Source organism: Aphidius gifuensis, linkage group LG4 (genome assembly GCF_014905175.1).
Source record: "Aphidius gifuensis isolate YNYX2018 linkage group LG4, ASM1490517v1, whole genome shotgun sequence".
Classification (NCBI taxonomy): domain Eukaryota; kingdom Metazoa; phylum Arthropoda; class Insecta; order Hymenoptera; family Braconidae; genus Aphidius; species Aphidius gifuensis.
In genome coordinates, this window is record NC_057791.1 from 16,988,715 (window position 1) to 17,004,884 (window position 16,170).

At 23.9% G+C, this 16,170-nt stretch overlaps 1 protein-coding gene across 1 annotated transcript in view; it reads right to left on the reverse strand.

Moving 5' to 3' along the window:
- The window catches only part of LOC122855336 (protein timeless homolog), an 84,294-nt gene that overhangs the window by 63,165 nt on the left and 4,959 nt on the right, over positions 1-16,170 (reverse strand). The window contains exons 10-12 of the mRNA XM_044156625.1: positions 15,473-15,760; positions 15,308-15,388; positions 11,583-11,680 (exon numbers count right to left, since the gene is read on the reverse strand). Of these exons, the coding sequence (XP_044012560.1) occupies positions 11,583-11,680; positions 15,308-15,388; positions 15,473-15,760 (467 nt within the window). The remainder of the gene's footprint in view (positions 1-11,582; positions 11,681-15,307; positions 15,389-15,472; positions 15,761-16,170) is intronic.

Genomic DNA, 16,170 nt, shown 5'->3' on the forward strand with positions numbered 1-16,170 from the left:
ACGTATAAGCCTTAAAGACTCGTTCATTCTGATCACTGTCAATAAAACATAATGTAGCCTAGTTTTAAATTTTTATTGAGAATAAAAATAATAGTTTATATATAGGAAATAATTTTATATACGTTAATAATTGATTGGGAAATTTGCATTGGTATGTAGCGAGTAATAAAAAATATATATAAATTAGATTAAAAATAAATTTGGATTATATTAAAAATATAAATTATATTTTAAAACTGTTTTATGGTTTTTATAGAAAAATAAATAGTTTAAATTTAATATAATTTAAATATATTTTTTAATATAATTTAAATTTAATTTTAATGCAATTTGAATATATTTTTTTTCACTTTGGATCGATAAAGTTCATTGGTTTATTTTTCATCTTTATTATGTTTTTTAAAATTTATCTATTGATTATTTGAAAATGTGATTAAAAACCACGATATTGTAATGAATTTATGTTCTTGCATTACCATCGAATTGTGGGTAACACGTGGAGGCTTTTTCAATTAGCTTATACAAACCATAAATGAACTCACGCAGTTGCAACATTCATCTTGTTTTACCAATGATTATCGAATAATCGAGAAAACTTTTTGTCCATTAAATAATTGAGATCGATAGATAACAGTATAAAATATTAACGAAATAAATAATTTCGCATAGATATTATGTAAATTTAAATTTCATTTTGAATTTTCTAGTTAGTTTTATATTCTGGAATAAAAAAAATTTAACTTCAACTAAATTTAATAAATATAATAAAATAAAAAATTAATAGTAAATAAAATTTTATTTATTCTATTAATTAAAATAACCCAACTTTTAAAATAGCTAAAAAAAAATAAATTTTATATAAATTTATAAATACAATGTAGTTTTTTTCTTTTGTTTATATATTTTTTTTTTTAAATCAAAATTTTTGTTCATTGGTAAGCGAGAACAATAATGAAATAAATGTCCTCAGGGCATCAGCAAATATAAAGCTTGTGCTTATACTATCCACAGCTCTTGGGACTTGAAAATATATTATAAAAAAAATTTTTTTTTTTTCATTTTATTTTAACCGTGGATATTGTGGACAACAATAACTATGGAAGTAGAAAAAAATGAATTATATTATATAAGCAGGTAAATAAATAAAATATAAAAATTTATATTGTACATTGCCATTTATCGATTTTAGGATTACTCGTTGGTGCATTCAAAAACTTGATATTTATGAGCCCACAAACAGCGGATGCATAGAAAAGTAAAAAAAAGTATTGATTTTAAAGCGAAAATAAACAGAACAATGTGTAACATATGAAAAATAATATCAGCAATAATATCAAAGCTCGAAATATCCATAAAATTCAAATAAATAAAAAACAGAAAATATATATACACAAAAAACAACTAAATAAATAAATTTAAAAAAAAATAATAAAAAGAAAATGAGTAATAAAAATAAATTAAAAAATACTCTACACTCACTAATTTTAAATTAAATTCAAAAAACGAGAAAATTAATGTCAACGTTGGAAGCTTTCTGATGTTTTATTCTGATTATTTAATTTTATCTTATAATTTCCGTCTTTTACGTAAGAAAATCTTTGAGAGCACACTCATACAAACAAGAAAAATAATTGTTTGTAATCACAGAAATATATACCACAAAGAAATATTATTATATCAAAGAATTTTCGAGGGTAAACTTTTATTTCTTATATAATTAATTAAATTATTTTATTATTTAAATAATGATCTTAAAAATGCATTGAAAATTCCAGAAAAAAATTGACTGAATCCGAACATTTACGTAGGTAATTGCAATTAGTAAGTACCTTCGTTTAAAATTTATCAAGTAAAAATATTATATTTCATAGATAAAACTAGAAATAATATTTTAATTTTTTTTTTTTTTTTTACTTTTATTGATCTTTTAGTTTCTATACTCTTTCTTTGCACACAATTAAAACCCAATTAATAACCATAATTAGAAGAAGAAAAAAAAAAAAAAGGATCTTAATTTTAAAATATTCAGCGATATGTAATTATAATATTGAATATAATATAAATAGAGTGTGAGAAGACTAAAAGAGACTATATCAATTTGATATGAATTTATGAGATTAACCCGCCTACATTTTGTACGTGCATACTGGTACTTTTGTTACTAATGTGAATATATCTAGAAAATATACAGTGTGGTCTGTAATACTTGAGATTTATATTTAATACTCGATCTACATTAATTTATACAATTTAACAGCCAATCGCAAATGTACCAGCTAGCAATTATTTTGAATATCATTCTGTATTATTAATTCATTACCTTTAATTTTTTTAATATTATTATTTAATATATATCTATATATATATTAATTGAAAATTTTACTTTAAATATTTTATCAATTTTAAAATAAATTATATGACAGATATAATTTTATAATTTTTACTTTAATTAGTGACATGGAAATATTCAAAAAAAAAAATTGAATAAAAAATTTAAAAATACACTCAACACCTGTACAAATTAATGTACAGCTGTTAAAATTATTCATAAAAACTAATTGAAATTATTAAAATGATGAGGTTTAAATCGATGATTTATTAATCGAAAAAAAAGAATGAAATCAAATTATAAAAAAAAAAAAGACGTTAATTTGAATGAAAGAAAAAAAATTAAATGAAGAATATATAACAATCTTAATATTGATGATTATTTTTAAATTGATTTCAAGAAACTTGAGACTAAAGTTTCAATTAATTTACTTATCTTTTGTGTTGAGGGTTTGTATGTAGGATAGTATTGAAAGCCAACAATATTCTGACAGCTTAATGGAAAATATCATATATATCTCAATTGAATTTCCAGTTTGACAATGTATCTATGTGTGTATATATAAATATATATGTAGGTATTATTGTGAGTTGTAATATTGTACAAGACGATAGTAAATTCACATATAGACCATAGTTATCTTGCCTTGGGGTAAGATTTACATTCGGCAGGAGATTTGCATTAATTTACGTTGTGCTGACGCTACACCGTATCCAATATCCGTAAGGATATTGAACAAGGAACCCTGAACTAAGCTTAATATTACGCAAAATTTAAAATTTATATAACACTAGTTTATTTACTATAAATTATTTAAATATTAATTTTAAATATTACGTTATTTATCATCAAATTAATGATATTAAATTAAAAAATTTTCATCAATTAATTATAGATATTTAAATACAAAAGCACGTATTATAATAATAAAATAAAAAACTTTTAGAGACAATGAGTTTAAGTGTAAGTTCAAAAAAAGTACTCACAAAATCGTCTAAAGTTTTTTTTTTTTTTTTTTGTCGTTTAAGAACTCAGCAAACATCAACCGAGCTTATTATGCCAAGTATGAAAGCCAATGTCGGTGTGTCTAACGTTTAAGAGTGCTCTGTTTACTATCATCAAGACAAAAGCACAAAAAAAAAAAAAGGGAAAAAAACAAAGCGATAATAATATATTAAGACTTTTTAAAAATAATAAGAATTTTTTTCCTCTTTTTTTTTTCAAACTCAAAACTCATTGAGAAATAATTTCCTTTTCATATTGTATTTTTATTATTTTTTGTTTCTATAATTGTCGTTATTTCGAAACTGAAATTACTTTTTTTTTTTTTCAATAATTCAAAGCTTCATTCAAGTACGATTTCTCCTTCTCTTTTTTTATCACAAGACAAAGGTATACCAGAGTAATTTCCGGAAAGTTATCCACGGCTATGATAGTTGTGGAGACCATGATGATAAAAAAATAAAATATATACGGAAATAGGAATGGAATTTAAAGTGAAAAGAGACAGAGATGATGAGATATATAAACTTGGTTGGTATTTCAGTCGTTGAGAGAGTTCATCGATCCATCGAGACACTCCTTGAAGCAAACTCCGATCAAACACATCAACCGATTACCTAAAGCTGTAGAGAAAATTAACTCGGAACTCTCAGTTCAAGTATTTCTCCTCTTTTTTTTTTTTCATATTTATATATTTTTCTTCTTTGATCATGCTATTTCGCGTGGTTATCATAAATAAATATATATATTTTTTATTGACATATCTTTAATCAAAGAATTTAGTCTTTCATCTTGAAGTGCTGCTGGTCTATCACCTCGGTGTTATCTTGATAACTTTAACCCCTCATCAGATTATTTTCTTATAAATATATTTTTTTTTTTTATCATAATAGCTGCCTCGGGGTAGCTCATATTAGCTTCAAAAATAATCGAACCATAGAGATTTCATCAGACTATCATGTTACATGAAGAAAAAAAAAATCGATTGAGTAATATTATATTGTCATTGGAAAATTCACCCTCTTTTTTGGTGTATATATATTTTTTTTATATTATTTTCTCTATCGCTTTCAACAGACCACCACTATAACAACCTATTAAATTTTTTTATACTCTCTATTTTTATTCTCAGCATGTCTAGAATTTGAGAAAATCCTACTGCAATTTTCAAGATATATTTTCGACATGACATTAATTATTTTGATTGTACAATACATGTGGATTTTGTTGTCAAATTATATAAGAGTGTATTTTCTCAAGGGATTTGATGACTCAATTGCCAATTATCGTTATTTTTTATGGGTTATTGGGTAGTACTTGTTTGTACTTTGTAGAGTTGGGGTAAAAATAGATAGAGATGAAAAAGAAAAAAAAAAAAACTTTACATCTATTTTATTGATATGATAAGCTTTGAGTAAGACAGTTTTTCTTGAAGCAAATTAAAATTGGTTACGCCTTTTAACTGGTGACTTGTAATTTGTGATGAAAAAAAAATATAATATATTTTAATGGTATCGAGTAACGTTTAAAAAAATAAAAAAAATTATTAAATTGGAAACAATGCATCAATTTTTTTGTTTGTTTTTAAATTTAGAATGTTTTTGTTTTTTTTTTTTTTTTTATGCCTTCTAGCGTTTTCAAGAATCTTTCAGCCCAGTTGACCCACATTCCAAGGAGTACTGTGTCCCCCTGGGGTAGTTCGAATAATTTCTTTTAAGAAAAATAGCTTACTGTGGAACAAACTGCTTCACATATACACACAATGTTAGATAATATATAATTCTCTGCAGTGTACTCATGGAATCTTGGAAAATAATATGCTCGGTAATATCTTATAGGCAAGAAAAAAAAACAAATCAACTAAACTGAAAAAAAAATTGGCATAATCTGTTATATATTATTTAAATAACTCTCTTTACTCGGTACACTGTATTTATGAGAATATTTATATATTTTTTCGACATTTTTACTTGAGATAAAAAAGAAATTCTTTATTTTAATTTTTTTTTTTCTTTTTGTTGACCTACTTTTTATTTTAATCGTCTACAGAGTGTATATCTCATTTGCTTATTCAAAAAATTCTTTGAATAACATCATATATTTCTTTGATGTATATATTTCATCCTTTAAATAATGCAATAGTTTTTGATAAATAAAAAATTTAAAAAAAAAAAAAAACGATTCATGTACTCATAAATCCCGAGTTATTAAGAAGTGTATTTATAAATTTTTTAACTAGTTAATTAAATTCATTGTTAAAATATTAATGAGAAAATATTTTTTTTTTTTTTTATGTTTCAGTACGTTCACCTTAAAATACTTATAACTTTTATTAATAATAAAACTTAATTTGTTCATATTTTTCATTTGGACATTTTTTGTAAAAAAAAAAAAACTCACATCTTATCTTGATCGATATAAAATGCAAATTAAAAGAGAAAAAAAAATATGAAAAAGCAATTGAAATTTTATGCCAAAAAATTTTATAGTTAATGTCACTGTCGGCAATTTGCCAAATAAAATTTTCAACTTTCAAAATGAGTCCTCAATATATAAATACAATCGTGAATATTTTTTTGATTTTTTTTTACATTTACTTTTATATTTTATTTGATTTTTTTATCTAACTGGACCTAGTGATAAAATATATATAGAAAAAATAAAAATCGATAAAAAGACTTTGATATTTTTATTCAAAGATAAAGATTTTAGAATTTTTTATTTTATTGTAGAAAATTCAAGGGACAATAATCCTTCCTGGACATTTAAAATGAAGAGAGCAAGTAAGTCACTGAGAAAATCGGATAAACTTTAGCCTGACTATATCCGTTAGCATTTGGTAAAATTTTTTAAAATAGGATTTCAACGTGCGTATATATATCAGCAAGATAACTGCATGAAGAAACATTTGATATCTGTGTTCACTTTTACATTTAGATATTTACTGTATGTAATGTTCACCCTGAATAATATCATGATTCAGTTCAATTCATTTGAAACATATCTTCAACTTTAAATCAACATAAACATGATATCATCAAATTTCAATATCACAAAGTCTCATCAAGTCTTCAATAAATCATCATCATATAATTATCTCAACTTTAATTAATTTATGTTGTTCAACAAATTTGATACAATTCTCAAAACAATAAAAAAAAAAACTCACAACAATCAAAAGTATACAACGTTCTTTTTTATACTCGGATTAAAAAATAAATATAAAAAAAAAAAAAAACAATTGTTACTATACCAACAAAAGTTTTTCTAAGCAAACTTTATAGTGAACTATTTACTTTTTATATTTTTTTTTATATTATAGTCATGAATTTCAGTTACAAATACTAATTTTTTACTAAAAATAATTTTTATTAATAATAAAATTTGATGGAAAAATTTATTTTATTATTAAATTATTATATTATATTTTTAAAAAAATAATTTATAGTATTGTGTTATTATAATTAAATTTTTTTTAATTAAAAAAAAAATATATATGTATTTTATGAAGAAGAAACATGATTAATCTGACCACAACGGCTGCAAAAATTCATTGGTGCAATTCTTTTTATTCATTTTCATTGTTATTATTATATTTTTTTATTTATAAAAAATAATTTAATAAAAAATAAAAATACTAGCACAGTATATTCACCCCCGTTGATTTTAATGGATTATTATTATTTGAATTTTATGATTTTTTTACGAAAAAAAAAAATGAAAAAAAAATGATGTGAAAAAGTTATTAATAACCGACAATGCAGGTGCGAGAGAAATGACCATGTCGATTAAACTTGCACCCCTTTTTATTTCAAGTACACGCTATTTTGATAATCGCTTTTTCACCGAGTATATCCAATCATTTATTTATTTTTTTATATTCTTTCTCTCATCATCCGGCAACCACCTCGAAAAAATAAAAATAAAAAAAAAGATAAAAACAATTACTCTATTCTTTTGTATACCAACTGTCTCTTGTTTTAATAAAATTAATTCAGACTGACTGAAATAACTAGACATCTTCATGCATATCAATTTTTCTATAATTATATTTATTCTTTTTATCTCATGTGTAAATATTTGATTTGTGGAATCAAAATTCATACAATTGTGAAATTAAATTGTCAAAAAATTTAATATATATTGCCAACAATTTTTTATCTTTCACAAATGTATAATATTTATTCAAGACTTATTTATTTTAAAAAAATATATATATATAATTTTTTAGTAAAGCAGTGAGCTGCACGAAATATTCTCAATTTTTTTTTTTCATTTTCTTGAGAATATATATTTGTGAAAATATATATAACATTGTCGTTTGATCTTTTCTCTTTGGTTGTAAAATATACTCGAGTTAAAAATAAACGAAAAAAGTGTAACTGTAACCGCGCTCAATTTATTTTTTTATTTTTTTTTCATTCTGTCAAGGCAAAGAGAGAAAAATTTTATCAAGTTTACAAATATACAGAAGCATAAAACTCACACGACTTTTTTTTTTATTTAATTTATATTTAAAAAAAAAAAATTCCTGCAGCTTTTATCAGAACTAGTAATTCAACGCTTTGATATACTTATTATGTAATTTATTATTCAAAAGTAAATTTTATAATACGACATTAATTTAGTGTATGTGTGTTCTTGTGGTGGGGGATGTAATTATAAATATTATACCTGTGGGCAAAGCACAACTTTCTTGATAATATTTTCCTGTACGAAATTGAGTTTAATGACCGTTTATTTTGAGCGTATAATAATAATTAAATATAGTAAATGGAAAAAAATGTCAAACGAAAAAATAAAAAAAAATTTTTTGTTTGTATAAGTTGATGTAAAAATAAAAATTTACCTGTTAATTAATTTACAAAGGTGTGTCAATAACACACCGCCTGCGCGTATCAATTTAGTTATTAAATAAAATTAAATATTTAAACACTGTTAATAACTTGTTTTTTTTTAAATAATAATTTAATAAAAATAAATAAATTATTTACTTTTTAAATCAAAACATTTTTCAATAAAAATAAAAAATATTCTCATAAAGTTTCATTTTTTTTCTTTCATTTTATATTTCATTAAAACTTTTTTACTGCAAAACAAAATTTTATCAAAAGCTAGAATTTTTTTATTTTTATTATTATATACGCTATCGATAAATGATCTTAAACTTTTTTTTTTTTAATCTTTTTGAAGTATATTATAGAGCTAATTATAAAAAAGAAAAATCTCAAATGAATATATAACTGTTTTATTTAATAAAAAAAAAATTTACTACTTGAATTTTTCTTTTTTTTTTAATCATTATTATTTTCATTGAATCGTAGAATTTGAACTATCTTACCGTCTGGCATGAGAAAGACATTTTACGAAAAAAAGAAATTTTTTTTTAAAAATAGTTGGATGCAACCTGGTTGAATTGGTTTGTCCAAATGGCATAAAATTGTGAGAGAAAGAAATCATGCGCATATACTTCGCGAAAATCGTAGTTTGATCTTGAAAAATAATAAAAAAAAATTGATAAAAAGAAAAGGTAAAAAAGAAAAAAAATAAAAGAACGTAGCCTCGGGTATTTCTATAGGTAAATTGGAGGTTCTTGAGAGAGAGACAAGATTTGGTTGGTTCAATTGTAAGAAACAGGGACAAAATAAAAATATATAAAAGAGATAAAAAATTGTAAAAAGAGTGAGATAATATGATGTGGGATACAGACATATGAAGGCGATCTGTCGAATGGACGTGTATTTAGGGGTGAGGTAAAAATTGAAGATGTGAATTTCGACGCTCTTCCACTTTAAGGATCTCCAAAATCCTCGACGTTTTCAACATTACGTACGTGACGTTAGAAACGAAAAGGTATATTGGAAATACTTTTTCAACAAAAAACAGATTTTTCATGTCTTTTTTTTTTTCCTTTTCTTTTTATAAAATTTTTCATCTCGATTTTTTGACTACAATGGATTTTTTTTTTTTAAATAAATGAATTTACAATAAAAAAAATAAATATAATTTTTTGATATCTAAAGAAAAATCGTTCTAAACTAAAAAAAGATTTGTCCTTTTTTTTTTTTTTTTATAAACATCAGTTTTTATATTTGAAAAAAAAAAACTTGACGTCTAGAAAAAATGTAAAAAAAAAAAAATTCAAGTCTGACATTACTTGACTTGTACTACTGAAATGTTGTGCTCATTTTTTGGATTGACAAGTACTATACTGAGATATTTTGATCATAAAATAATAATGTTTAATAATTTTGTAAAAATTTTACATTTTAAAAAATCCATCCAAATAAAATAATATGTTTTTGAAATCAACTGTAAAGTGTCAATGATAAATATTCGTACAATCAAATTCTCTTTATGAAAATTTAATTATTATTGTTTGAGGGTTAAATTGCAAAGGGTGAACTTGTTTAAAACACAAAATCATAGTGACCAACGTTGAAGCACGATTTTGGAAAATATACATACGCTATTTTGTGTGAAGCAGACATTCATTTATAGAATACGTGATGGTAGAGACGTGACATACCACGCAGATTTATCAATGAAAATCTAGCTGGGGCTAAACTGATGGCATCGCGACTGGCCATGCAATTAATGTCAATCAATACGTCAGTTTGTTCATATAGAAGGGTAACACTGACAGAGATAATAAAATTAAAATCGAAAAAAAAAAAGGCTCTAGATGACGTTAAAAATGCAACAAGTTGAAAGAAACATGAAACAATAATAAATAATTTTATATATATATTTTTTATAGCGTTTTTTTTTTCTCTCAATTTAATTCGCTCAGACAAGTATACATATTTCATGTTTCAGGGAATACTAAATGAGGAAAGAGCACATGGTGCTGGAGCGCGTCCTTTAATTAAATTGCTTCTGTGCAATACGAGAATCTATTTCTTTTTTTTTTTAATTTTTATTTTTAATGAAAAAGATAAAAAAAAAAAAAGCTTTATTCCCTTTTGGCAGTATATACTCAACATTTCATAAATTTTATTAAATTAATTTTAGATACACAAAATATATCATGGTATTAGTAACACGCACCTGGGACCTCAAATGTCATCATTGAAATTTCAAGTTAGAAATTCTTTCTGATTTATTACAGTCCCAGAAGAGAAACGTAATTTATATATCATAAATTTCATTTTTTTATTTTAAATAATATATTTTTTTATCTAAAACTTTACTGCAGTAATAAATATCTCAATTTTATTAATATCTCTCGATGAAATTTGTTTTTTTTCTTTATTAAATATAAGTTTGTTAAAAAAAATTTTTTTTATATTTTTAAATGGTATTTTGTATAATGAAAATATGAAATGCTAATGGAGATTTATTTTTATTATTAAAATTAACGTTTAGCTGGGAAAATACTGAGACAAAATCGAGGGGGAGATGAAAATTTAAAAAAAAAAAACTAGTGTTGGTGAATATTTTTGATATGAAATATAAACGATAAACAGGGTAGTTATTCATACATAAATTAGAAATACGAAGTGAAAACCAGAAGAAGGAGGAGAGGTTAGAGCCAACGTTTAATTAAATTTTATGTTATGATATACGCCTTGGTTATTGCATTGTAAAGGTACAACCGGTACACTCTTTTGTCCAGCTGTACGCCAAAAATAAAATCATAATTTTCATAAACTATTTAATATTTATCGTATATAATTATATTAATTTTTATAATTTATATAATTTTAAATGATAAAAATAAATATATATATTTAAAATTAATCGTTGACATTAATTTGCAAACTTGTTTCTATATGATCAGTGTAAGTGATCTTTTGATATAAGTTTTCCGAGTATTGGTAAAATCAATAATAAATTTTAGAGGATAATTTTCATGTCTGGTTTGTGACAGTTGTGTCGAGGGAATTGTGACATATTGTCAAAAGCCATAAATTTAAATGCATCAAAACTGTTGCTGAAATTTATAACCCATTAAAATTGACCCTGATAATTCAAGTGAATTTCATTGACGTCATAATTCATAATAATATTTATATATTTATAATGTTTTAATAATTAAATTATTTGTCATTTTTGTTTATATTAATTTTACGTTGGTAAAATTGAGTAAAATTATAAATAAAATATTGTTATTTAAATTATTGAAATTTTAAATTTTAACTTCATTAATAATTCAATAGATGTTGATTTAGTCTTGATGGTAAATAAAAAAGTATGCAAATTTCAAGTTAAAATGTATATATAAAAAAAATAAAAAATAAAAACTCACCCCCAAGATCAGCCAAGAATATTTCACGCAGTGCAAGAAATTCTTCCTCAACTAAAATATCTGCTTTTCCAAAGCAATCATTTTCTGGCCAAACTTCTCTGCAAAATAAATAAATAAATATTAAAATTAGAATATCACATTTTTTTTATTTTTCTTATCAGATTTAAAAAAAATCAATATAATCAATTTTTTTTATTTTCTTCAAATAATAAATAAATAAAATTTCATCAACTCTATTATTTGAAGAGTAAAATAAAATACAATCATTCAATGTAAATTGGTAGCATACAACTTTGATTTTCGTATTGAAATTGAAATGAATATATGATCAGATACAGCACATGTATAACAAGCTATAAGAATAAAAAAAAATAATAATAATATAAAAAGATTGGAAAGAGCCACAGTGGCACACAAGTGCTAAAAGAGATAGCTCAATTGGTCCAAAAGGAGCTTTACAAAGCGTGAGTGCAGCATGACCTATATCAACCCAACATTTTCTTTCAACAATCTAACATTTTATCTATTTTTTTTTACTCATTCTTCATCTATTTTTTTTTTTTTTTTTTGAATCGTTGACTCTATACTGTCCTTACAAAATACATTGAAAACATTTATGAATTTTATAGACTTTTACTTTTTTATATTGAACACCATTAAAATCAAAAATAAAACAATAAATAAAAATTTTTTATACAGTGAAATTGAAATACAGCAAAAGGAAATGCAATTTGAAAATTTTATAGGACACAATATGAGAATTTTAGACAGTAAAATTTTTATTATACATAAAAGATATGAAATATATAAAAAAAAAAAAAAAAAAACAAATTTTGAGCACAGCCCGGTCAATTCAATAAGTAGAAAAGGTCACAAAGAACGACACTTTTATGATGCCTAGAGGGCGAATAAGGTAAACTGACTGAACCAGAGGTTTTTTTGTATTTTTGAATTGAATATTTAGTCACTATACAATTTCCATTATTCCCTTTTTCAATTTTCAGTTGTTGTGTGACAACAATAAATTTACTTCAAATCACTCTCTATCCAAGCTTTAATCTTTTTTTTATTTTTTATTATTATTATTTTTATCAGCACAAATTTAAAATCCATTTTTTATTTGACTAATATACTTGTCTGATAAATTTATATATTTTTTTTTCAAAATTAAATAAAAGTTTAAAAACAAAAATACTTGTTTATTTATTTAAGTTAATTATTTATTTATTCATTCATTATTATAAAAGTTTAAAAGTTAAAATAATTCAAAAGACTATTTAAAATTTAAATTATGAAAAAGAAAAATGAAAAAAAATAAATAAAAATGTTCATAGACGTTATAAACTTAAAAATTAATTTGATAAATTTTGTAAGTAAACAAAGAAAGAAAATGAAGAAGGGTGGTTGAGTATATAGGTACGATGGGTTCTGGTGTAAGTAATAGATGAGTAGAAACATTGTTTACCGTAATACTCTGCCAGTATTATAGTATAAATGTGGTTAATACCTAATATCATCCTGACAAAGATGACGATGATGAAGGAAAAAAAATAATAAAAGAAAATACATATATAAAAATTAAGATAAAGAAAGATATATATTTTTTTTCAACCAAAAGCTATATGCAAAGAGTGAACAGCTTTAGTTAAAAATACGAGACAGAAATCGTTTGGCAGTCTGCTGCCTTCGAGCTTTTACCCCATTCAAATTGTTGTATGCACAAGGCAAGGTATAACCGTAGCTTGGATTTTCATTGTCCTCTACCACAGCAGAGCTTTTATAATAGAACAAGCAAGTCACCAGAGTGATAGAGAAAAAGAAGGTAAGCAAGCGAATAAAAAAAAAAAAAAAAAGAGAGAAAACAAATGAGGTAAATAAAGAGAAAGAAAAAGATGAGAATGTGTGTGAGGATATTCTTCTTTTTCTACGTTATATCCACCTACCCATTTACTGATCCATAAGTCCGAGAAGCACGGATGGTAGTAATGAAACGTGAAGAGGGTCGCGTAGGGAACGATTCTACCAATAGGTTGCATTATTGAACCAATTTCAAAAGTAAAAAAAAAGTATTGAAGGAAAATGAAGACGACAAGGTGGAGGCTATTTTCCCCACTGGAATACGATAGAAAAACTGGGGAGGAACAGTTGAGACACTGAAAACGATAACGAGTCCCACGAAACTCTTCAGATATATTTTTTTTTTTTTTTCTTTTTCTTTTTCCTTTCGACGATATGTTTGATAGAAAATGATTTTATTTTCTAGTGTATCTGATTCTACCAATAGTAATATGATTTTGTTATATTTTATTTTTATTTATTTTGTAATAAATATTTAAATAAATATATTTTTCGAAAAGTAATTTTAATAACTTGTTTTTTAAATGAATTTAAGAGAAATATTTTATTGTTTAATGTCATGTAAAAGTTATGGAAAAGCAAGTGAATTGATTTAAACATTCAAATGTCAACGATTTGAACAATGAAAAGTACTTGAAAATTTGTTTTGTGAGATATTTTACAGACATCATACAAATATCACAAAGAAGTTGTATATATTAGCATGTTTATGCATTGTGATGATGAAATATTTGTGTACATGACTGACAACTACTTCGTCAAAAGTTTCACAAGTACAAAACACCTGTCACAAAGTCACTTGGATTCTCAAATACTAATTAGTTACTAGTCAATACTAAAGTTCTAAAAAATCAACAAACAAACTTACTTTTAAAATAAAAAAAAATTCAAGTAATTTAGGTTAATGTGAATAACATTGTGAATGGTAGAAGAAAATTTGAATATCAAAACTTGCGAGTAAATAATTAAAATAAATATAAATAATTCGATTTTTTTTTTTTGCTTTGTTTTTGACGTTTTTAGTGGAAGACAGAAAAAGAAAAATCGACAAATTCAAATGAATTTTTTATATATTTAGTATAATTAGTAAAAAAAAAAAATTAATAATTAAAATTAATTTTAATTATACCATTGTTTTTAATATAAAAACGAAATATATAATAGAAAATAAATAAATAAATAAAAATCTTATACGATAAAGAATTATTGAAGAAAAAATTTAATAGAAAAAAATTTTTTTTCAATGAAATTACTTTAGCGTCAATGTAAGTTCAACGAAAAAAAAAAATAGTTGAATAACATGGAAAATGAAATTTCTTAGTAATCAGTAAAATAAGAGTTAATGGTAAAAAATTCATTGAACGTACAAAAGTAAATCCTGGCTCCTGTTCACTTTTCACTTCCTATTACGATACCAAAGTCTTTTGTTTGTCGAAACAATGACTTCAACCTTGCTTTTCGTTGGGTCGAAAGTTTTTTTTTTTTTATATTTTTTTCATTTTATTTTTTATTATTCTCATAGAACCACACGTACAATCTCACAAAGGCACTCATCTCATTGCACACGATGGACTGCATTGTACATGCAATGTTCTAGCAACCGAAAAAAAACGAAAAAAAAAAAAAAAACTGTATCTAAAAGAATAGGGGCTACTCGTCTTTGCCAAGATGGATCGAATAGCAACTTTACACTCGAATCTATGGGCGACAAGGCATGAAAAATGAAAAGATATTCACTTTCAAGAATTTGCAATTGTTTCAGATTAAAAAGAATAAAATGCCGAGTTTGTGATTTTATCGTTGCGAAAAATAAAAAGGTTTAAAATTCTATTAAAAATCGAAAATAAAGAAAAAACGAAAAAGCTTACCTTGCACTACGAAGAAGACCAACTGCTTGATCGAATTCTTTTTTCCTCAAAAATTTCTGAATTTTCTTCATTGCAGTACTCCTGCAAATAACGAAAATTACAAAAAAATATTAATAAAACAATTTGTAATTTTTTTAAATAATTAAAAAAAAATTATTTAAATACTTTTGTTCTTCAATTGGAGAGTCTAGAGTTGCATCAAATGGTATGACATCTGGTATAACTGCGTCTTGCATAACTGCTGATAATTCTGGACCAATATCATCCCATTTTTCTTCAAGACTTTTTATTACTTTTGGATTTTCTTCAGTTGTTTTTTTCTTATTTTTATTATTTTTTTTACGTCTTTTTTGTTTAGTTTTTCTTACAATTAGTGCACGTCCAGCTTTGTTAAACTGTTCAAGCATCTTCAAGAAAATGTGAGCCGTACATGCCAAGTCCTCCAAGTAATCCCTGGATATTTACAAACAAATAAATAAATAAATAATAAATAAAATAAAGATTGATGAAATAAAATAAAAAAGTTATCGTGTCGATTACATCAAGACGATGGAAAAACTTTTTCTACATGATAGCAATTAAAAACACCAAATAATAATAATAACAAAAAAAAAACGAGATAAAATGAGATGAGGGTAATACAAGAATTGAAGATATTTTTAAAACTCTCAGACATCTTGGTATATAAAAATAAAAAAAAAAAAAAAACTATTGAACTCTTTATCCTCCTGTTCACTCAATGACGTCGATAAAAGTTGTTTATTCCATCGAGTAACGGCAGCACAATGTCTGTACAATAAAAAAAAAAAAAACAAAAAATTGCTGAGAATAAAAAAAAGGAATGGGGGATCGTCTCGACATTT